Below are 23,597 nucleotides of genomic sequence, written 5' to 3' on the forward strand. Positions count from 1 at the left end.
TATGCATAGTTCCCGAAAGCCCAAACACCAGCACCACGCTGACAAGCTGATTGGCGTAGCGATGCGCTCGGATGGAGTAGTTTGCGCCATGGCTTTCGTGCTGGCATGCTTGGCTGCCATGCCGCCTGCATCCGCAGCCTCGCGAGACGGAGGACTACTGCATATCCCTTCGGCCGCCTCACTAGCTCACTGCCCCTCCAGGTGTGGGGGGGGTCAACCCTTCGGCATAGGGTCCGGCTGCTTCCGACAAGGCTTCGAGCTTACCTGCAACCACGCGACTGAGCCTCCGAAGATCAGGTACCAACAACCACAGTGTATCCTGGAACGCCCCGGCTAAGGGTATAACTATCGTCGCCGATTATAATTATTTCTACTCCCTTGGCTGTGATTTCGATGTCAAGTTGTTCGATCATGTAGGAAACCCCATCGGCTCCTGCATGAGTAGGTGCCGTGGCGAGGTACTACCAAATCAAGGAGACTAATAATATTGGTTGCCGTTTCATCAGTTTACAACAGGACATCTCAGGTTTTCAGACAACAATTGTTCGGGCTGATGGTATAGCAGAACGATCAGATTCTGTGCACCCTGGCATCATCATGGCTTTCATGGGCAACAATTATCCTGTGATGAACGTGGCTGATGTTTCCTCAAGTTGGACAGATGCAAGCAAGATTATTCCTGGTTTGCTTGAGGTTGCCATCATGGACCAACCAAGCCGCGAAAGAGCGCAAACCAATAACGCGAGTTATGCTTGTGCCACCAACAGCGATTGTGCGAACGCGTCATATGGAGGTTACACATGTCACTGCAACAACGACCAATTCAATCCTTACCTTTTGGATGGATGCATGCTGCAAAAAGAAGGTTCTCTCCCTGCCTGCTTTTTCCTCTAAAACCTCATCATATTTAACTTCAATCCTCTTGTTCTTAGTCTCGGTTAATCTATTATGGAGCAGATTACAACCCCAAGCCTAAAGAACACTGCCCCAAGTCATGTTGGAAAATGAGCATTCCCTTCCCCTTCGGGCTTGAAGAAGGTTGTTTTGGAAACGAAAGGTTCCAACTTAATTGTACAGCAGGTAACACGCTTTTTAGAACAGGAAGTGCACAATACCGCGTTATTAGTGTGTCAGTAGAAAATGGGACTCTGACTGTCAGCAATGTGCTAAACAATGCAAGCGCCGTGAAAGAAGTAATAGTAGTTAATACTGATGAACATGGAAAGTATGACATGGTGGGTCCTGTAGAAGATGTATTTGATTTTTCAATGGAATATGGCATTGTTATAAGATGGGCAATAACCAACTCAACTTGTCAGAAAGCTAAGCAGAATATGACCAGCTATGCATGTCGCAGAGTAAACAGTTCTTGCCATGATGTAACCCATGGTGTAATATTTATGGGATATCGTTGCAATTGTTCTTCTGGCTACAAAGGAAACCCGTACATACTGGACGGTTGCCAAGGTACCACTCTCTCTCTCTCTCTCTCACACACACACACACACACACACTATGTGCCACAATATACTAACATCCTCATACCCAAAAATTAAGGAAAATCATTCAATTTACATACTCACAACAGAGTTTTAATTTGTACACAGATTATAAATCAGATAGGATATGTAGCCAGGGGATTTATTTTAAGCAGCTAGTAACGCAACAATGTATCTGTACAAAAACATATATATTAAATAACTAATGATTTATCTACAGATATTGATGAATGCTTAGTGCCAAACTCTTCCAATGGTATATGTGAAAACACTCCTGTAAGTTATAAATGCACACCGTGTCCTCATGGTAAGGAGTTTGATTCCACAAAGGGTCAGTGTGCTATATCAACGAAGCAACGAAATCTTCTTCTGGGTAAGCTATAACAAACAAAATCCCCTTGCAGTTACGATTTGCATAGTAAACATTAACATGACTTCATAACAACAGCAAATTCATATCTATAGGCACTGCAATTGGAACTGGTTGTGGCCTTGGCTCCATAGTTATTGCATTAGGTGCAATTGTATTCGGCAATAAGTGGAAGAAAGGCATCCAAAAGAGAATCCGACGAGCATACTTCAAGAAAAATCAAGGTCTCTTATTGGAGCAGCTGATCTCAGATGAAAGTGCTACAAGCAAAACAAAGATATTCTCATTAGAGGAACTAGAGAAGGCAACGAGGTTGCTATTTTGTCTCAAATAATCCATCGCAATGTGGTGAAATTGTTTGGTTGCTGCCTAGAAGATGAGGTACCCTTGCTTGTCTATGAGTTCATTTCAAATGTCACTCTGTTTGAAATTCTTCATAGCGATACTGCAGTTAAATGCTCATTATCATGGAATGACCGCATTAGGATTGCAATGGAAGCAGCAGGGGACTTGCTTATCTACACTCAGCTACTTCAATACCAATTTTCCACAGAGATGTGAAGTCTTCCAATATACTCTTGGATGACAACTTTACCACCAAAGTTTCTGACTTTGGTGCTTCAAGATCTCTTTCACTTGATGAGACTCATGTGGTGACAATTGTCCAAGGAACATTCGGTTACTTAGATCCAGAGTATTATTATACTGGTCAACTAACTGAGAAGAGTGATGTATATAGCTTTGGAGTAATACTTGTCGAACTTCTAACAAGAAAGAAGACAATTTTTATCAACAATTTAGGTGCAAAACAAAGCTTGTCTCATTACTTCATTGAAAGACTTCATGAAGGGTCTCTTGTTCAAATACTAGATTGACAAGTCGTGGCAGAGGCAGATCAAGAAGAGATTAATGAAATTGCCTCTCTTACAGAAGCATGCTTAAGGATCAAAGGAGAAGAGAGGCCTACTATGAAAGAAGTTGACATGAGGTTGCAATTCCTAAGAATAAGGAGACTGAGAAAAAGGCAACACTTAATTGAAAAAGATGGAGATATTGAGCCTTTGCTATGCCCAGAAGCTAAGAACCAACATGAACATAATAATCTTGTCAATGTTGCATATATAACGCCTCAAGGGATGTCTGGGTGCTACAGTTTGGAGCAAGAATTTGCATCTTCATTTGAAATGCCACGCTAACTATATTTGCGCAAGATAACCCACCAAGCGCTTGCTTAGGCGATGAACACATTCGAGATACATATCTTATAGTAAAGGATCACATTATAGTTAGCTTCCTTTAGATCAAACTATCACCTAGATACATACATTTCATGTGTATGATTGATGTATTGTATACAAAGTGTCTTGTACACTTGTTTTTTGAAAGATCCTTGTACACTTTTTATATTTGTGTAGATGCATATAAGTACAAATAAGTCAATGTATTAAAGACATGGTTGTATAAGAAAACATTGGTGGTTGTCAACGAGTTCAATAATAATTTGATGTCAATTACAAATGGTAAGATCAGTGATTTCTGTAGGCATCTAGATGATATATGATTTAAGCTGCAACATATTTCTGCATCTTTTTTTTGCGAGTATTAGCATGACTATTATCAATTGACGCTCAGAATATTGAAAGATTTGGCAGGACGAAATCAGGACATTGTAGGAACTTACTCTTCCGCTGCGTGTCTTTTCATGGCAGTATCAGTAGCGCCGTAGACAAGTGCTGAACAGAGAACTTTAGAACTCACCATTCGCTGATAGAGAATATATAGTACACTCTAGCGAACACGTACCACATATGCATAAGGGTGGTAAAGAGCTTTAATTTTTTGCGTAGATAATCTAAGAGCCGGATCCTAAAAGAGTCGGACTCTAATCTTATATAATTTTAAGTTAAAAATATTAAGAGCCAAGTAGGATTGTGAAGTGACCATTAGGGTCATGGCTCATTACCACTCCTATGCAACTGCTGCTTTGCATGCGGAAACACCAGTTAGCTTGTCGCATGTTAGATTTCTAATCTTCTGCAGCACTATGAGCGTGCGTGGATCAGTAGCTACCTTCGGGTTTCAGAATGTTTACTCCTACCAACCATTGAGATGGCCATGTGTGGGCGGAGAGGAGAGGAGGTCCCAAGGCTGAGGGGTGCCTGACCCGCCCTGCCGATTCCCATTGCTCTATCGATCCCGTAGCGACCTGATGATAGTAAAGAGCGGAGCTCGGCAGCGTCGGTGATGAGGACGAAAGAGGAGCGCGCCGGCAGGTGCCACCACCATATACCCCAACAACGTGCGGTTCAGGCTCAAAATTAGGGAGTGACTACGTAACTATCGAGTGCTTTTTTTTTGTTATGTATCAGTTGAACTTATTTACAAGTAATGTGTGACCACGTGGCCATGAAGCATTAGCCAAGCCAAAAAGGATCTAGGTGAGGGAAAAGGAAAAACAGTCAGAATTTCTTATCACTTAACACAAAAAGAACTGAGGGAAAACTTTTATGGTATCAATCAAATTTCCATGTAACACAACCAGACACATGGCCCTTCTTGGTTACAATATAATATTCATGTGAAACAAATTGTTACGTTCAGTGAGAATTGGTTAGCTAGTTTATATGTTATTTTAAAAATTACAAATGCAAATGGAGATTATTGGGCTAGAAATGTTATGCCCTACCTGGACTTACGAGAATATTTAAGAGACCGGACTGACGGATCTTGAAACTAATGAAAACATTACATGCATCTCACTGGAGATGCGCATGTTGCCTTCAGGCTCAAACCTGAATGAACACGTTTCACCATATGCAAGCTAAACGACTTGAGTTACATGTAACTAATAGCTAGATTACATTACATTGACACAATTTGAAGTTCATGTTACACATCACATCTACAAGAAAGTATACACAAGTGTCAAAATCAAAACAAAAAAAATATCCATATCTCTTAGAAATAAACCGAGATATAGACATAACATGACATATGTAGAAGTGGTGGAGCATAACAGTACAGGAATATTAAATTATGAGAAAAACCTTGCACATTAGAGATAGGAGACCCAACTATAAACAATACAATAATTGCTAAACAACGCGCTCATCCCCTTGAGTCCCGCCCTCGCACCGGTCCCGCCTTGGCGCCCTCGCATCCCGCCCTCGCACTGGCGCCGGTCCCACCCACTCGCACAGCTCCGACCGCTTGCACCGTGAGGCTTCAAGGGGTCGAGGGAAGGTGGCTGTGGGCTCGGTTTTTGCAGTGGGTGGCCGAGGAGGGGGCTTCACGGTGAACTCTATGCGGCGGCCATGGTGAGCAGAGGTGGGGGATAGCTCGGGCGCGCTAGCAGGGGAGGGAGCGGGGGAGGAATGCCGGAGGAGGTGAGGGGACGGCTGGGGATTGGGCTGGTCGGGCAATGGCACTGTTGGCTTGCCGGGCATGCGAGCATGTGGCTTGGCGCAGTGCGGCGGCGATAATTGTCGACTGCATGGTTTGCGCGAGCTGGCGGGCTCGCTAGTGCAGGGGAGGGAAGGGAGTCCAGGGTAGCAAGTCAGCGGAGCTCCTGCTCATGCCGGTGACCCCCTTCTTGGCCATCTCGACCCTATCAAAACTTATGATGACGACATCCTCCACTATTATCCGCTGGCAAAGACGCAACAAAAAAATTAGTCGCGCGGCGATCGTATGAGCCTCTGAATAATTCCACCTTGCTTAGCTTGGGAGGAGGAAACCACCTTAAAAGGGAGAGTCACCCTTCCCCTATTGGACTAGTCTTTTTGGGTGATTGGATCTTTTCCCAAGGGCTGCGCCGGAGTACGGTGCTAAGATTGCCAAGGTTCAAGTCGTTGGGCCCTAGTGGGCTCCTGAGGTCGGATCGGTGCGTCGTATTTTCGGCTGTCGGTGCTAAGATTGTGGGATTTGGGGAATCTGGATCGGTGTGTCGGGCTTTTCATCCAATTCCACCTGGGCCGGACTCATCATTGGGTATCAAAGCTAGGCTCTTGTTTAAGGGGGTGGAAATAATGAGGACATCTAAAGCGCATCTAGGCCGATAGATGCTAATGGTAAGTTTCGGTGATTAATGACAACCGTATGCGACTAACATGTGTTTTGAAGGAAAAATCAATGATTAGATTAGTCTCATATGAAATACGAAAGGAGACCCCTCAATTCAAAACAATCATGTATGCCAAGGAGTCAATTTCAAAGATTAAGGACCTTTCTAGTCTCAAGTGTCACAAGGAGATGAATGACACTTGATTTAGCTAGGGTTTATAGTTTTTAGTTCTTGACCGTACTATTAAGAGGGGTTCATGAGCTAGTAGCTTGACCAAAATTGAGTTGGCCTTAGAAATCTTGCATACTCGCTCAAAAATAGCACAAGATAGTCAAAATAAGTCGACACAACACTTGAAAGAAGAAACAATCGAAGTTACATTCAACTCCAAGTCAATTCAGCTGAAAATCAAGAAAAACTGCAGCATCGGTTTAACCGATGCCTTAGCATCGGTGCATCCGACGCTTGGCGGAAGTTCCGACGCCCATGTCGGTCTATCTTCTTTGGATACAAGGGGAAATCAAGTCAACAATCTCTATAGCACCGGTTGAACCGATGGTCCCAAGCAAAGCACCGGTGCATTAGATGTATTTTGTTCCAAAGAGCATGTTTTGGTGGACCTCAACTCGTCTTCAGCACCGGTTGAACCGACGCTTAAGAATCAACCCTCGGTGCATTGGATGTAGTATGTTCCAGAAAGGTTGTTTGAGTTGATCAGTGAACCTCTTCAGCGCCGGTGGAACCGATGACCCTACGGATCATGCACCGGTGCAATGATGCCAGCCTGGATACTGTGTCAGAACCCCCAACGGCTACTATGTGGACACAGAGAGACCGGTTGAATCGATGCCTTCAATTTCTCACCCGTCGGTTCTTCCGATGGTCACGATTTTTCTGCAGTGGACTTCCAACGGCTATATGACCCTCTCCACTCTATATAAGGGCACCCCTGGCTCATTTAAACTGCCTTTGATGCATTGAATACCTGAGGCCACCCTTGAGAAGAAGAGAGAGTGCTTTGAGCAAAAGAGTGAAGACTTAGTACATTGATTGTGCTTCAACCTTGAAGAATTCAACTTTTGCAAGTGTAGCAAGTGTGCTTGAGCTAGGGCCAACTGAGTGTAGGTCAAGTGAAGGCTTAGGAGCTTGTTACTCTTGGTGTTTGACGGCACCTAGCCGGTCTCGGTGATCGGGAGGTTCTTGGTGAGCTCTTGGAGTTTGTGGGAGCCCCTAGACAAGAAGCTTGTACACGGTGTGAAGCTCGCCGTTCAGGAGATGGAGAAGGAGCATTCTTAGTGATCACTTGCTCCTTGGTGAAGCAAGGGAGCGATACCCTTGTGTGGGTGCTCCAACGTGGATTATGGGGGAGCGTCAACTCCTCGATACCACGGGAAAAAATCCGGTTGTCTCGTGTCCTTCGCATTTACATTCAAGCATTAAATTTCCTTTATTATGATCTTGCTCTTCTTTGCTTGTTTGTTTAACTAGGACAATGGCATGATAGTTTGATCTCTTGACTAGAACTTGTTCTTGCTAAGTGTGGTTCTTCCTAGGAAAGATAATCATGTTAGTATGTTCTCCTAACTAAGGACCCTTTGCTAGTGTGATCTAGTCATTGGGTTTCAAATTTATAGATTGGACAATACTAGTCTAGGCTAAGGACTCTCTAGAAATTTGAAAAAGTTCTAATCCAACCCCCCTTCTTGGGCCTCGATCCTTTCGACATCCTCTACTATTATCCGCTAGTAAAGACGCAACAAAAAAATTATGAATAATTCCACCTTGCTTAGCTTGGGAGGAGGAAGCTTTAAGAGGGTGGGAATGATGAGGACATCATCCACTATTATCCGTTGGTAAAGACGCAACAAATTTTTTTTGAATAATTCCACCTTGCTTAGCTTGGGAGGAGGAAACTTTAAGAGGGTGGGAATGATGAGGACATCCTCCACTATTATCCGCTGGTAAAGACGCAACAATTTTTTTTGAATAATTCCACCTTGCTTAGCTTGGGAGGAGGAAGCCACCTTAAAAGGGAGAGCCACTCTTCCCCTATCGGATTAGTCTTTTGTGGTGATTGGGCCTTTTTCCAAGGGGTGCGCCGGAGTACGGTGCTAAGATTGCCAAGGTTCAGGTCGTTGGGTCCTAGTGGGCTCCTGAGGCCGGATCGGTGCGTCGTATTTTCAGCTGTCGTTGCTAAGATTGCGGGATTCGGAAAATCTGGATCGGTGTGTCGGGCTTTTCATCCAATCCCACCTGGGCCGGACTCATCAACCCACCAAATGATAGCCCTCGACCTCATCTTGCTCCTCCCCCATCGACCTCCTCTTGCTCCTCCCCCACCTTGCTCTTGCCGTCGATGAGCGAGGTTGCCAGATTTCGGCCGGACAGACCCTCCCCCATCCCTGAACAGCAACTAGGGACCCAATTGCTATGATTGCAAAATTTCTATGGTGCTTTCGCTAGATCTAGGGACCTATTTGCGATAACTTGAGTTAACTTTTGTTTTCAAAAGTTGTCGCTTGTAAAATGAAGAGTCTTTTGGTTTCCTCACCTTGCAGGAAATTCTCTAAGAGTTTGTAAAATTTTAAATTTAGCTATGATTGTACTTAGTCTGTTGAAAATGCTCTAAGTTGCTGGGCTATCCGCACATATGGACCTTTTGCCCCTGCGCTTCATCCATGGACTCAAAACAGATTCCACTGGAAAAATCGATTGAAGATGGTAAGATGTTGTCAGTCGAGTAATGGTTAGTAATTACTCAAAATTAAAGGATATTGCGAGATGGGCCAAAGCGTTCCTTCAATCAAAGAGTGGCCCGTGAATGAAGGGTTGCCGCTCCACCCAACCAACCAACTAAAACGTGCCAGCCAATTGGTCATATGGATAGGGATGCAAGCGGGGCAGGCTCTGCCGCAAATCTGCTGGGCTGACCCGCGCCGCATACCTGCGTAGCGCCGCAAATTTGCCCGCATCGCTGACGCGGCACTTCGCGGACAGCTCGTGAGGCCCAGCGGCGCCGCGAGCCCGCAAAACGGCATCGGGGTACATGAATAGAGGAGCCCAAGGTGCGATTTGAGATAGAGAGGGGGGAGGGTGCCGGCGCGCCGCCATTGTCGCATGCGTCGGCGGGTCGCATCCATGGCGTCTCCGTCGCTTGCTCGTGTGCTGCTACCACCAGTTGCCGATGGGTGAACTGCAATCCGTGCTTCCATCTTGCCTCTTCCCTCTCGTTGCCATCCAACCCCCAGCCCCGTCCACAAGAACAAGGTGGAATCAGTAGCCATGGCAGGAGTCACGCACTCCCCGGCGGGACGGCGGCGCAGCCACGTGCGGCGGAGCGGCGACGTACCCCCGAGCGGACTGCCGGAGCAGCCAGGCGGTGGCCGTGGCCGCCGCTGCCGTTCTTCACCGCTTCGGCACCGCTCACGCTCGATTCACCGGCTTCAATTCCTCTGAACAGGATGCCCATCAGTTCGAACGGGATCTCGATTCGCCGGAGCTCAAGGTCACAACGGCTCCGCGCGGCTCGTAGCGACCGATGGTGGAGGTTGCTTGAGCAGCCACGGCAGCGGAGATTGCAGCTCACGCCGGCCCGCGGCAGTGGAGCGCGCGCACCTCCCACCCGCTCGCCGGCAGCGGCGGACCTCAGCTCCCTCCCGCAGCGCCCGCAGGAGTCTCCTGCCCGAAGCTCGCGGCTCCTATCCAGATCGCCTGGCGACGCCCACACATGCCGGCGGCCGCCGGCTCTGCTAGCTTTGCTAGCACGGACATCAATCTCGCGGTCACGGCGACATGCACGGCGCGGGCTGCCGCAAAACCCGCAAAAGCTTGCGGCGCTATGCGGGCTGCGCCGCAACCCGCCCCGCTTGCATCCATACATATGGACCACAGATCGCTTCATGTTGCCTTTCGTCTGTCCCGCCCCGCTTGCATCCATACATATGGACCACAGATCGCTTCATGTTGCCTTTCGTCTGTCCTGGGGATTATTTTCAGCGTAGTACGTGCTGCCGGGGCGCGACGGCCGGCTTGCCGTCGCGGCAACGCAAATTGTGGGCAGATCTTGCCTTCTTCCACATCGAACTAGTGCAAAATTCACAGGATCGAGGAGCCAGGTGGTCGCTGGCTCTGCTACCCACGCACGCACGCGCCAGCCGGAGGCCCACCTCACCTCCTATCACAGTCGTCCAGGCGTACAGGACTCTTCCCTTCGCCCAGAGCCGCCAATCCTACAAGACGCACTTGACTGGTCGAGCCTGATCGGTCGGCGGTAACTCCACGTTACGCCGCTAACTCGCGGGGATTCTTAGACCCTGCCCTTGTTAGATGCACTCAAAATTCCGAAACTTTACAAAATTCTCCATCATATCGAATCTTTAAACACATACATGAATATAATTTGCGAGATAAATCTTTTGAGTCTAGTTAACCCATGGCGGGACAATAATTACCAAATACAAATGAAAGTGCTACAGTACTTTACACCAAAATTTTTCGCATCTAAACAAGGCCCCTGTTTGGTTGCTGAGATTTTTCTATAAGTCTCTGGGACTTATGCCAGTCTTAGTCGGAGTTTTATGGGCACAGTTGCAAAGACCGGAAACCAAGTAACTATGCCAGATGGGTTTCATGGTGATGAAACTCCTCTCTTCTCTCTCCTTGTCATGTCAGCAAAATTAATGATATTTAATGCTATGAAATCTTCCATGAACTCCCATTGAGACTGGCCTTATGAGACTTAAAAACCAAACATGAGGGACTTTTTAGGGGCGTTTTGGTGTTAGGAACTAAAACTAGAGAAGACCGTCTTGAGGAGCTTTTTGAGACTTTTAGTCTACATGAGGCCTACTATTTCACCCATACCTTGGTCCCCACCTCTTGGATGCATGCATATTGTTATATTGTAATTGAAATTCATTGTACAAGAAAAAAGACCAACTTCTGACAGAACGGAGCGGAGGCCCGATAAAGCCGAAGGCTGGGCCGGAGCCTGGGGGGACGGAGTCCCCCGCGGTACGGTACATATACCCTTGATTAGGGTTTGCTTCACACTTCATTATTTCTCTTGTAAGCCGCCACTATGCGTTGTAAACACATACCCGATATAGTGAAGTTCTTGCTGACTGGTGCTCGTTGTTTTTACCCTTCGCATTGGAAGAGTTTTCCACGTTAAATCCTCGTGTCTTCTGTGGTTTGATTTCGTTGTTCTTCGTTGTTTTCTCGTCATCGCTTCTAACACATATTAGAGGTAATATGGTACTTTGTGCACTCATTTAATAACTCCTAGCCTCTTTTAGTCCTTGGAACCAAATATGTAGGGACTAAAGTTTTTTGTTTATGGACTAAAATTAGTCTAGGGTATTTTGGCAACCAAATAGGTAGGGACTAAAAGTTTTTAGTCGATGGACTAAATGGAGAGGCATATCCGTTTGGTCTTAAAAGGAGAACCATAAATTTTCTTAAAATAGGAAGTCCCAAAAAAAGAGGAAAGTTGTCATATTTACCTTACCAATAATTTAAGGGCTCCAGTGTTAAAAAGTAACTTTGTACTTCATGAAAATTATATAAATGTAATTTCGCAGTACATTAATGTTGGAAAAAATAACTTTTTTTGATCCGTGCATTATTACGAAAAGTAACTTTTATACTTCATGAAATTTTATGGAAGTTAAGAAAAGTAACATTGTAGCATATGAACTTTAAAAAAATAACTTTCTGGTTCCTGATACGAAGTAACTTGTCAAAGTACATGATGTTAAGTACTTCCTCCGTTCCAAATTATAAGTCATTCCAAGAATCTTGAAGAGTCAAATTATTTCAAAGTTTGACCAAAATTATTGAGAGAAACACAAAGATTTATAACATCAAGTATGTATACTATAAAACTATAACTAACAAAAAATCTAATGATACTTAATTGGTATCGTAAATGTTATTATCTTGCTGTATAAATTTGGTCAAACTTGAAAATTTTGACTCTCTAAGATTCTTGGAATGATTTATAATTTGAAACGGAAGGAGTAAGTTGTGACTAATTTATATTCGTGATAGGAGTCCCTACTCTAGGAACCCGAGTAGAGCTCTGCTGGAGTTGGTTTTTGGTCTCGGCCTCTACTTTAAAAACTTTAAAAGTAGGGATCCAAGTAACTCTGCTGGAGTTGCGTTTGACGGAAACGGATATTGGTGGGATGGAAATGCTCCAGGATCTGCTCAAGATTGAGGATGTTGTTGTAAGAAAGGAGGCTGCTGCTGCAATCCGAGGACTCTGCACAGATGAGGAAGGAAAGACAAATGCTCAATCAGGTAACGTGTCTGATGTCCTGCTGGAATGCCTCATGGTCCTGATTCTGCTTGATTGTTGTCTGCCAAAAGATCAGTGTGTGGTGGATAAGATGTGTGATAAGGCTGTGGAATTGTCGACTGTGATGGAAGTTTGACGAATCACTTGAACAATGAAGTGAAGTTTCTGAAAACACAAATAACCTTGCACTGATGAACAAATGACCTTTGTTCTTGAGGAAGTGAGGCTAGCGACTAGCATTCAGTTTCCTTGGATTGTGATGAACAAATGACCTTTGTTCTTTTACTTATATTCCCAATTAATAATGATGTGTTTGGAAAGAAAAAAATGCTTTGTTTACTGAAATATTTTCGTCTGCACTGATGAACATGGTAACTTCACTGTTTTGGGATCTTTACTACAAGAGAAAGCAAAGATCAGAAATAAAGCAATCAAAACCTGCCTATGTACCATTTGCTGCTGGAACAACCTTCCAATTATTTTGCTACAAGATCGTTAGTAAGTGTCGAGGAAAAGAGCGCATCCTGCTGGCGATCCAAATCGTGGACGCGAGCGTCACTTCATGGACTGATGAGGAGGTTCGTGATGGCCGTGCACACGATGGCGATCTGCACGGCGTAGGCGCTGCGCCGCGCCACCGGCTCCGGCGGCTGGAGCCCGGCCTCGGCGAAGCCGCCGGTGCACCGGCGCACCAGCGAGTCGGCGTCGGCGGCCATCTGCTTCCCCGCCGTGTAGTTGCGAGCGTTGGTCTCGTCGTAGGCCCCCGCGAACGCGAGCTCCATGTCGTAGTAGAGCTTCTCGCACAGCCGCAGCGCGGCGGTCGCCCTCGCGTCCGGCGGCGGCTGCGTGGCGGCGAGCAGGGCCTCCATGTCGTTGACGGCGGCGCCGGCGTTGTTGACGCCGACGTTGGCCGCCACCCCTGCCAAGCCCCAGGCGTCGGCGCCGGGGCTGTCGCGGTGCTTGTTCAGCTCCGCCACGCAGAAGTCGTAGTTGACGCGCCGGTCGCTGTTGGACGCCGCCGAGCATGTCTCCGCCACGGTCGCGTCGGCGCCGGAGAGCCCGTGGAGGGTGGCCAGGGAGGCCAGGGCCACCACGAGGAGAGCCCTCGATGGCCTCGACATGTTGGCTGAATGGTGGTTGTGTTCCTGGATGAGAGATGAGCGAGGCATCCGGCGACTTATTTAGGGAGATGACGGCCATATTATTGGTTGGAATTCTATTTTGGGCTATTCTATTAAAAGTCAGCTAATATTTTCAAAAGCAAGTCAAATTCTGGATAAAAATTGGATAAAGGGAACGCCTACTTTTGCGCTGATCGATGATTTCAGAAGCTACGAAAACTTTTATTCACCGTCCAATTGCGCCAAGAAAATTGAGGTCCACCAAAGTTAACGTTAGAGAGGAGGGTTTTTTTTTTGGTTCCTGTCCAGGCTCCATCGCCATACCTACAAGAGCTTAGTGGAGGAACCAGAAATGATGTAATGTAAACGGGGCTAACTAAAGAAGGCTACAAATCTTGCTACCAACCTTCTTTTTCTAATATTTGTCACTTTTGACCATTTTATTGGTTTCAAAATATTTGACACTCCACGTTCCCAAAAACATGATTCCCTATTTTACCCTCACAAGAATATTATAGGAATTTCTAGAAATACTAAAAGGTACCTTAATTTACAATGGTATTTTGATAATTTCATGCTTAAAAGGTGAATTGACTTGGTATTCGTATCTTGGTCAAAGTTGCCAAGTATTAAAAAATAGAGGTTAGTAGTGATCTAAAGCAGCGAGCAACATATCCCTATGCTGCTGCTCTTTCTCTCTTTTTTGAGATAGCCTCGTCTACAAGAGTTCAAGTTGTAGTACGTGAATTTACACATAGACACACACCTCACACACACCCATCATCAACATCACACTCACACACCTGTCTTGAAGAGATGGTCTCGGACTCCAGTTCCTAGCATGTGTTGAGGCTGCAACAGTCCAGGAAAATTCCTGGCAAACCCTCCCATTTTGCTTCCGAAGGGGTTTGAACCCGGGGCCTCCTACTGAGGCCCGGTGGTCCCAGACCCGTTCGCTCCCTGTGCCGCTCTCACACTCGAGCACGAGGACGAATCGCTAGGGCCTAGGGGGCTGCTCGGGGTCTCCCGTGTTACCCGGAGCACGCCGGTCGCAGAAGCGGCGGGGATGCTCTTGGGCCAAAATTCTTCTTGGGCCGTTGCCTTGCAGCTACTTCTAACTGGAAAAAAATATTTCGTTGGAACAAAATGTTAATATTCCGTTAAAAGAAAGTTCCATCAAAACTAAAAATAAAATTTATTCAGTTGGATCTAATATTACCTTTAAACGAAAAATGTTCCACTGCAACAAAATGTTCCACTGCAACAAAAATATTCCGTTGGAACAAAATAGAAAAATGTTTTTATTGAAAATTCAAGGAGAAAAGGAAAAAAAGCAAACTGGGTCGTAGGAACCACTAGTAGATCTTTAAAATCTACCAGTACACCGGAAAAATCATATAACATAATGGGCCGCGCACGCGGAGGGTCTTCTGCAACGGATTATCACGCACCCGCGCGTAGTATTCACGAATCGCTACGGTGTTGGCCACCACCACGAGACTAATGAGATGTTGGGCCACTTTGGGCTACCTGTATGGAACCGGGCTGCAGCCCACCCCCAGCACGGGTCCTAGTTCCGCCCTTGAAGAGGCTGGTTTTAGCATAGCATAATAGGTTGCATCAGCAAAGTGTATGATGTATCCCGCTGTTCCTCTGTTGCTCGTGAGGGTGTGTTTGAGTCAAATAATAGAGGTCATAACCATATAGTCAAATAATAGAATTAGTTCCAATGCCAACAGCTGTTATAATGGAGAGTAAGCTGCATTCTAAAGGCCATCTCTAAACTACGATTCGCGCACCAAAAGGTGCAACGTCAGCGTGCCACGTTCCCGGCCGTCCGATCGGCCGGGCGGACGGTCTAGATCGGGCAAATCGTCGGCCGGGCGGACGGTCTAGATCGGGCAAATCCTAATAATTTTTCAAAAAAGTCCTCGATCTCTACTGAAATTAGACTGCAGTCCCCTCCCCTTTCCCTTTCTCCACCTCAACATCACCGCCGCCGCCGCCTCGTGAGCCCACCATCGTACCCTCCGCCCGCCGGCCTCTGCCCTTCGCCTCCCTCTTCCAGCTCCGCCCCGAGTCTCGAGCCTTCGGCTGGCCGCGACGTCCCGGCGCCTCCCGAGTCCACCATCGCGCCCACCGCCTACCACTCCTGGTTCGTCTGCAGCTTCGACGCTCCCTCCAGCCGGTGACCCCTCCGTGAGCTCCCCCGAACGGACCTCCAGCGCCCCCTCCGCGAGCTCCCCTGGGTGGAGCGGAGCTCCGACGCGAGCTCCGCTGTGCGGGCAGAGATCCTGCGCGACCTCCTTGGTGCTGGGCGGACCGAGATCCCGTGACCAGGCCGAGGCCACGGCGCGGCGGCTCCCGCGAGACGGTGGAGCCCTCTGCCTGCCGGCTCCGCTGCTGCCCCGCATGTCGCCTGACGGCAAAATCTGCCCGAGCGAGGACCTCATCCCCACCACTTGCAGCGTTGCTCGTCGCCCGACGCTTGCCGTGCTGCGGTAGCCGCCTCGTACCCCAGCTCTCGGGCCTCCCCTCGCTTCTACGCCGAAGCTCCTGAATCTGTTTATTGCGCAAAGGCAAAGCCTTGCGGCTGGCCTCTTCGACGTTGCTGCCACCTCCTTACATGCCTCTTACGCCGCTTGTGCTTGCCTATCCGGCCACCCTCTGCCTCCTCCAGCCACGCCACCTCCTCGCTCTGTTCTTCAGTGCCCCGCACTGGAGCTCTCCCCTCTGGTCCCAGACTTCCAGCCTCGAACATCCGACACAGCCACCCAAAAGTGAAACCGGCCCGGGGAAAGTGCCCTGTGCGTTCTGTTGCTCACCGCCTCCCTGCTCAAAATCAAGGCCGCCGAGATGAGCGTGGCTCCCGTGGCGACCCGGTGCCGAGCGCAAACCAAGAACCGGGGCCGATGCGTGGTGTCTTATCCCCTCCACGGCTCCTCCTCGCAAGCACTGAAAGGAGCAGAGTAGCATATGATGCTCATCCTTGCCTATCCGCTCGACGCAAGTAACCCAGCCAGCCTCTTGCACTCTTGCCTTCGTTTGCTGTAGCTCTGTGGCCTCATTGTGCATTAGGATTTAGGAGAAAAAAATTGGTAAGTTATGTGTGTTCGTTACGAGGTGCTGCAAGATAATTCCAACAAGCAGTGCAAGGATTGTGACGGTGGCGACGAGGCAGCCAGCAGCTCATAAGGTATTCGATGTTCTGCTCCCGCCAATCACCTCTTCCTTTTTTTTCATGTTTCCTAGACTATGAGTGCTCATTACATATTTGATAGACGGAGTTCATTCTATGTTTTATTGTTAAGAAATCATACTTCAAACCCTCTGACAGCAGTAGAATATAACATCTCTCTGAAGTTTAAATATAGATTTAAAGTGATCCTTACCTTGTAACTTTCTTATGTATACTGCATGCACGCAACACGCTTATAGCACAACATGGGGCACCCACCCAATCTCAATGTGTCTTAGCCACAGGGTGCAATCGGATTACAGTGTAAAAGGCTAGAGTTTTCATGCTTGAGCAGAAACTTAGGCACCACATTGGATTGTATGTCACAAACTTTAACAAGACAAGTCAAGTCTGTCTGGTAGATTTCTGGTATGTTCAATTGCATATTGCAATTGACTCAGACTGTACCTTTTGTTGCATGATAATTTTTTTAATAGGAAATATTAATTTTTTCAGATTCGACCATCTAACTTTGTTGAACTCATTGACAAAACATTACTCTTCTTTCTACTTGTTTAACGGCTAGAAGCTACAGTTTCTAGAGATGTTAATGGAAGCCAGTGATATTATTTTAACCTCCATATATTCGTTATAGGTAATTGATAATTGACAAGGATTATGCTGTCAAGCATCTTTCACATGAATATCAGATCATCACACTTTGCCATCGTAGCAACATCAAGAAATGGCATGCCGGTTTCAAGTTCAACACAGATGGTACACGCATTCTTCTATTGGCTTATCAGATTTTTTTCATGATAATGGGTTGCAAGAAGGTGATATTTCTATATCTGAAGCATCGATCAGGTGTTTTTGTATACTACCAGCATGTTTAATCTTCTTAAAAGATACCATCCATCAGGTGTTTTTTGTATACTACCAGCATGTTGTACCAGATATGAGCTTTAGGTGTAGACCTATGCAGTGCAGTTTGCACTTATTCCTTATATGATACACTTTAGACATGAAACAAATTCTGCGGAAGGAATTACATCTTCTGAAATTTCTGTATATGAAGATACCGAACCTTGGTATGCGGTCTGAGTGTCTGATAAAGAACCTGTCTAGACTCTAGATAATCAGCAGAAGACGAAATAGTAAAAAAGGTCGAAGCTATTCAGTTTTGAAACCCCAATTTTTGTTTTTTTGCCAAGGGGTGAAGTGGGGGATTACAAGATGGTGAGTTACATAACTTGTTTTTCAACAGTTACTGAAGAGTGCTGCTACACTAACAACACGTTTGTACAACTGTGTTACATCAGAAGATCAAAGGGAAAATTCGATTCATGCCACCACAACTCCGTGAAATTGGGTGTCATGTTGAAAATCACGCCACTCAATGGCGTGATTTTCAACATGAGATCCAATTTTAAGAAATTGGAGTGGCATGGATCCAACTGACCCAAGATCAAATGGTCTGAATTATAATTCCAAGGGTTTGGATTTACTAGCTGTATCACCATTGGACAAATGGATTATTCGTGAGTGTGGTATGTTCAACAACTTATTAATTTTTACCATTTTACAAGGGCAAAAAATTGCTATTAGATCTCGGTTGTGCAGTTGAATGTTTCGATTCCTATATAACATTTTCCATGCACATCGCCACCAGGGCTTGAAAAATACTGGTTGTAAAGTATCTCCCACACGAAGAGCAACCGCTGATGCTCCGAAGGCGTAAGAAGGGCGCTGCTCATACTAAAGAGTGGGAAGCTAAACTCTTGATCAGAGCGATGGGTTGTATCATCTTGGTGGATGCTGGAATCAGTTCATCAAAGACAAACACGCTGCGATAGAGAGACATCTGCCTGTTTGAACTGCTGAAGGAGGAGGCTCACCATGTATGTCCATATTATCCATGATCCTGCAAAGAAAATGAAGCGCAGTTGATCGGGGTAGGCATGAACCCTGTAGTAAATTAGTAATGCTTTTGTGATGCAACTTGTCATCCTTGTGGTTCTTCTCTTTTGCAACCTTTGGCAAGGAACTTTTGTCCTTGACCCTATTATTTTGAACTTTCTAATCACTCCGGGACCATGCTGCCACCACAAAGATTTCTGGAATATTCCCCCCCAATGGTAAACGGTTATTAATATTCTTTATAATTTTCATTAAAAATTATGTAAATTCTGATTGTTATTAAGAATTGGTAAACTCATTTCTTGATGTGGTTGTAAAAAAATTCTGCAGCATAAGCATATTTTATTTCTCTTATTCAAGAATTAAACTAAACAAAGTTCTCTCTTCTACGATTAACAGAGGTGAGCCGCCGGCCTACCCACCTCAAGGCCCATTTTAAAAGTTCGTTGTTAATGGAATTTTGTAGTAGTGAGCTTTCCCTATATAGTTCTACCTAGCCATTAAGTGAATAAGATGTTTATGTTCTTCTTGCACCATATATCCGTTATGTTGCCTCCATCTTCTCCTCCCTCGATGAACATACGATGAAAAATATAGCCCACACTGGCCATACGCGGCGTTGCCGCGACCATTTCTAGTGAGATCGATTTCTGTAAGACCCACTTGTAGGTCTTAATATACGGGAAGAATCAAAAAAGGAAAAAAGCCTGGATTCAGTTCCACGACCTGCTAGCATATGCAAGTCTCACATTTGCGACCACGACAAAGTGAAGTTGTTTCTAAGGTTGACGTTACTTCCATCTAACCCCTTGTAAAATTCAACAGAAAAATGTAGTTCGAACTGAAAAACCAGAATTCATGAACTCTAAATGGAATTTTGCTGAAATTTTGAAGCCTAACGTACGCATCTAACGACTTTTTGTACATGACTACATGTAGTCTGTAAATACTTTTTTTAAAAAAATATCTATATTGCATAACAGATGGCTTTTACATTTAAGTTCGTCCCAAATGCATCTTACTATACAACTATCACAAAGGTTCAACCAAAACTTTGTGACATAGTCACTTCAGACACCATTTAAAAACATTTACAATATATTATGTAGAAGAAACATCCTTTATATATATTTTACTTATAATGAGTGTTGGAATTATGGGCTTGACCCATTTATTCTAATCAATGCAATAAAAGAATTCAAAACCCACTATTAAATGCTAGGGAATCAATTACTTAATTCCGTATCGGGAACTGAGGAGGATCTCAACCGACTTAAAGGGTGGACCATGTGTACACCATTTGTGAAGCCGGTAAGAGGAGGTCGGTGAACCACACGCCCGCGCGCGCTCGCTTGCCGCGCCGCGCCGGGCCGAGGGCGAGGGTGTGGCGAGGTGCGGCCGGCCGGCCGGACGGGCAGTGCGTGTGACGTGACGTGACGTCGTGACGTGCAGGTGCGGTGCGACGTGCTGAGATGAAAGAACGTTTTGATGTTGAAAGCATTAAAATAGAGATAATAAAATGTTGGCATTAAAAGGTGAATGATGACACAGAATAAAATCTTTGCGGTTAATGAGATTCCTGTGACTCAATTGCACCAGTAATTGCTGCTCATCAAAGTCCATTATGATGTCTAGGTTCGTTGAATCTGAGGCACCTCCACGCCTATATAAACCACCCCCTCCTCATCTCATCCTCACACAACACATCACTTGCTTCAGGTACTCCTGCTTATGAGACCTCTCCCTTCTCCCTTTGCTGCTTTCTGCCATTCCCATTGCTAGCGCTGCGCGCACAGCTCTAGCGAGAGCAGGCCTCCGGAACCTCTGCTCGCTGAAGGTTCTACACGGGACGTGGGCAATCAGGTTTTTGGGGAGCGTCTTGATGCGACTGCTCGCTCCCTGAACGACTACTTCGTCTACATCCCGGCGTGCGCTCCCTGAACGACTACTTTGTCTACATCCCGGCGTGAACGACTATTTCCTAGTGACTGTTCGTGGGACTACACTGCGAACATCTTCCTGCATCAACGTCGTTCGGCTACATCAAGCAAGGCCAGTCGAATAGAATGTCTATTCCAGCTGGTAATGGCGCACCCGGTGCCTCCGACACCGGTCCTGCCTTGGAGTACACTCTAATCCTATTCTGGTTTAATATTTTGTTCATGCTTATTAGTGAGAATAACATGAACACAAGCATATATTTTGTCCACACATTATCACTCATTTATGTCATGAAATTGCTAGTAATATTTGGAATTAAAATATACCGAAAATTGCCTAGATATCTAACAATCCAAAAACCTAAACTTGTTAATAGACTTTCGGTATCTAGCTTTGCTGCAATAATCAAACCACCACCTTTTTATGGTTCCAATTACAAACGTTGGTAAGAGCGGCTTATACTATGGTTGACAGTACTGAGAGTGATGCATGTAAAAGAGAGTAAGCCTGAACAGTTCACTCCAGAGGAAGGGAGTGCGTTCGATGAGGCTGATACCCTCTTTAGATGCTGCGTCATTAGTGTTCTCGTTGAAAACCTGGTGGATTCTTATGTCCTACTGCCAACTGGCAAAGAATTGTGGGATGCTCTTGAGGCTCAATATGGAGTGTCTGATGCCGGCAGTGAGTTGTATGCGATGGAGCAGTTCCTTGACTATAGGATGGTCGAAGACCGTTCTGTGGTGCAACAGGTTCATGAAATATATACTCTGGCAAAAGATCTCAAAAGTTGTAGCAAAGAGTCCAGTAACACCCGAGTGTTAAACCTAGGAATTAACCAGCCAATTTGTGACCTAATTCTTCGGTTACGAATCGAGTCAGAAATCGATCCAAGCTCAGTTTTCGAACTCGGGAGTCGGGGGAAACTGGAACCTCCGGATTTGGACCTGGAACTTCCGGAAACATCCTTTCTCGCCCTCCCCGTGCTCTCTCTCTCTTCCCAAGCCCTAAACACCAAATCCACCATCCCAAATCCATCTCAAGACCTCGAAAAGCTGCAAATCGGTGTGGAGGATCATCCCTTCCAATCATTCCTCCTTGGGGTGGCTTCAGTTTTAACGGGGTTGCTTCAGTTTCAACTTGAGAAGGTACCCAAGCTAGGGCTAAATGGATTGATCTTTCTAGGATGCTTTAAGCGATTTCTTTTGAGTCAATCATCTTCTTATGAATCACTCTACTAGGGTCTAGGAGGGTTTTGATTTTTGTGGGTTGGTTTTGTCTTAATCAAAATTTTAGTTTTGGGGGCGAAAAACTGTGTGAAACCCGGAAACTCCGGGTATTAATCCGGATACTCCGGGTATTAATCCGGATACTCCGGAAATTCCTAATATTCCGGATTGAAGTCCAGATATTCCGGGTTTTATAGAATTGTGGACGTCGGGTTGTCTCGGGTAGTGGTGCGTGTATACGGTTTAGGCTTGTTTCAAAGTTACAAATCATACTGCATGCGTTCTCATGTCATATGCATACGTGTAGACGCCGCCGCCGAAGGAGCCGTGTACGAGGTGATCGCCGGGCCACAGGAGCAGCGGGGCAAGTTCAGCAAGAGAATTGTGAGCACCCGGCCCAAGGCCCAGCTAAGCCCAGTGTCGAGTAGCAGCCCGAAGGCAAGCCCCGGTGCACATCCTATTATTTGAAATTATGACACCTATATATGTATTTATTACTTGTGCATTACGTTTCAAGAGTTGATTGGAACCCTAGTTGCATGATCCCTAGGTTTCCCTGAGTTATACTAGCATGTATAGGACGATAGAAATGCTATGCTTAATAGTTCTCAATAGAAGTCGAGTGACTTCTTGCACTCGCGAGATATAGGATATTTAGAAGTCGAGTAATTTCCGGTTACTCGCGAGATATAGGTTATATACTTATCTACAGTACCTGAGTTGTTGAAATTGATATAGAAATATGAGACCGGGCGGGGAATGATTATGATGTATAGGTATGGCAGCAGGACAGGGTTCCTGGGTGTCTTGGCCCCATCCGAATCGATTGAGGACCGTACCGTTGTTGGCCCTGCCGATCATGTTTGAATTGTACTAACCGCATGCCGGGAGTAGGAGGTAGTCGAAACTGGTAAGCCAAGTATTGCCTTGCTTCGAAAGGACAGAACTTCTACGCACCCCTTAGGGCGAGTCGAGTGGCCGCGGAGAATTGGGATGCATAAGTTTACTTTTGGTGGTCTCTCGTAGGGCTCGACTGACTATATGCAGGTGGCGCGGTTATGTAGTTCGAGGCGGGGAGGGGAACGGTTGGCATGTATAGTCCGACGGGGCAAATGCGTGCTGTGTTGGTTAGGTCCACCTTGCAAGGTTAAATCGGATCGATTCGCCGCCAGTCGCTCTCGGACATGAGCACCTTGATCTTCGAGTCACATCGTAGTAAGGAAGTGAAACGGAATGATATGATAAATGTTGATATTTCTTAATCAATTGTGTTTTCACGTTGGTTGTCATATACATGCAAACCATAGATATTTAGCAAATCTATTGCTTTAATTTGGAGCTAAAAATCTTGAAATCAAGGATCTAATTTTAGGTGCTTTTTCTGCAAAACAAACTACCTGCCAGAAAGCCTTGCATGTCTAAATATGTGGGCTAAGTATACCCATTAGACGGGTAAGTCTTGCTGAGTATTAGTATATTCAGGGTTTTGTTGGAAAAATGATTTCAGGACCCGCACACGTAGACTTCTGTCCGTGTTGCGCCAAGTTCGTTCGACTGGACGCGGATGGGAGGAACGTTGAGGACCCAGGCACGTAGCTTTAGAGTGTATGGAATTGCATACTCGTGGGCTGAGTGTGTAATTCATTTCCGTTCTTGTATATTTAGTGGCAGATTCCATGTTTATCAAACTTTGTATAAAAGGCAGATACACTTGTATAATATTATGTATTTCAAACTCGGTTTGTAAACTAAATGTTTCAGAGCATTTGATGTTTGTATTTTTAAGTATTGTGTGGTGCTCGTACCATCTGCGCCCACCTTCGCGTGGGACTACCGGTGTTGTTTCGATCGGGCCGTTGGTTGAGAAAGGATCGCCAAATTAAGCCGTTAAGCTAATGCGCCCGATGTGTTCAAATGACGGCCATTACTCTTAATTAGAGTTTTAATTTGGCGGTTTCGTCACAGCTGGTATCAGAGC

The 23,597-nt window shown here is 45.9% G+C and overlaps 1 protein-coding gene and 1 pseudogene across 1 annotated transcript; one reads left to right on the top strand and one right to left on the bottom strand.

Moving 5' to 3' along the window:
* Positions 1 to 3,333, top strand: LOC120655757 (annotated as a pseudogene).
* A 9,244-nt stretch (positions 3,334 to 12,577) lies between these two features.
* LOC120654068 (pectinesterase inhibitor 8-like) lies at positions 12,578 to 13,363 on the bottom strand. The gene has a single exon (XM_039931656.1). It carries the CDS (start codon positions 13,352 to 13,354, stop codon positions 12,794 to 12,796), a length of 561 nt encoding a protein of 186 aa, XP_039787590.1. The 5' UTR covers positions 13,355 to 13,363; the 3' UTR covers positions 12,578 to 12,793.
* Between the last annotated feature and the right edge of the window lie 10,234 nt (positions 13,364 to 23,597).

The sequence above is a fragment of the Panicum virgatum genome, chromosome 1N (assembly GCF_016808335.1).
Source record: "Panicum virgatum strain AP13 chromosome 1N, P.virgatum_v5, whole genome shotgun sequence".
NCBI classification, from domain to species: domain Eukaryota; kingdom Viridiplantae; phylum Streptophyta; class Magnoliopsida; order Poales; family Poaceae; genus Panicum; species Panicum virgatum.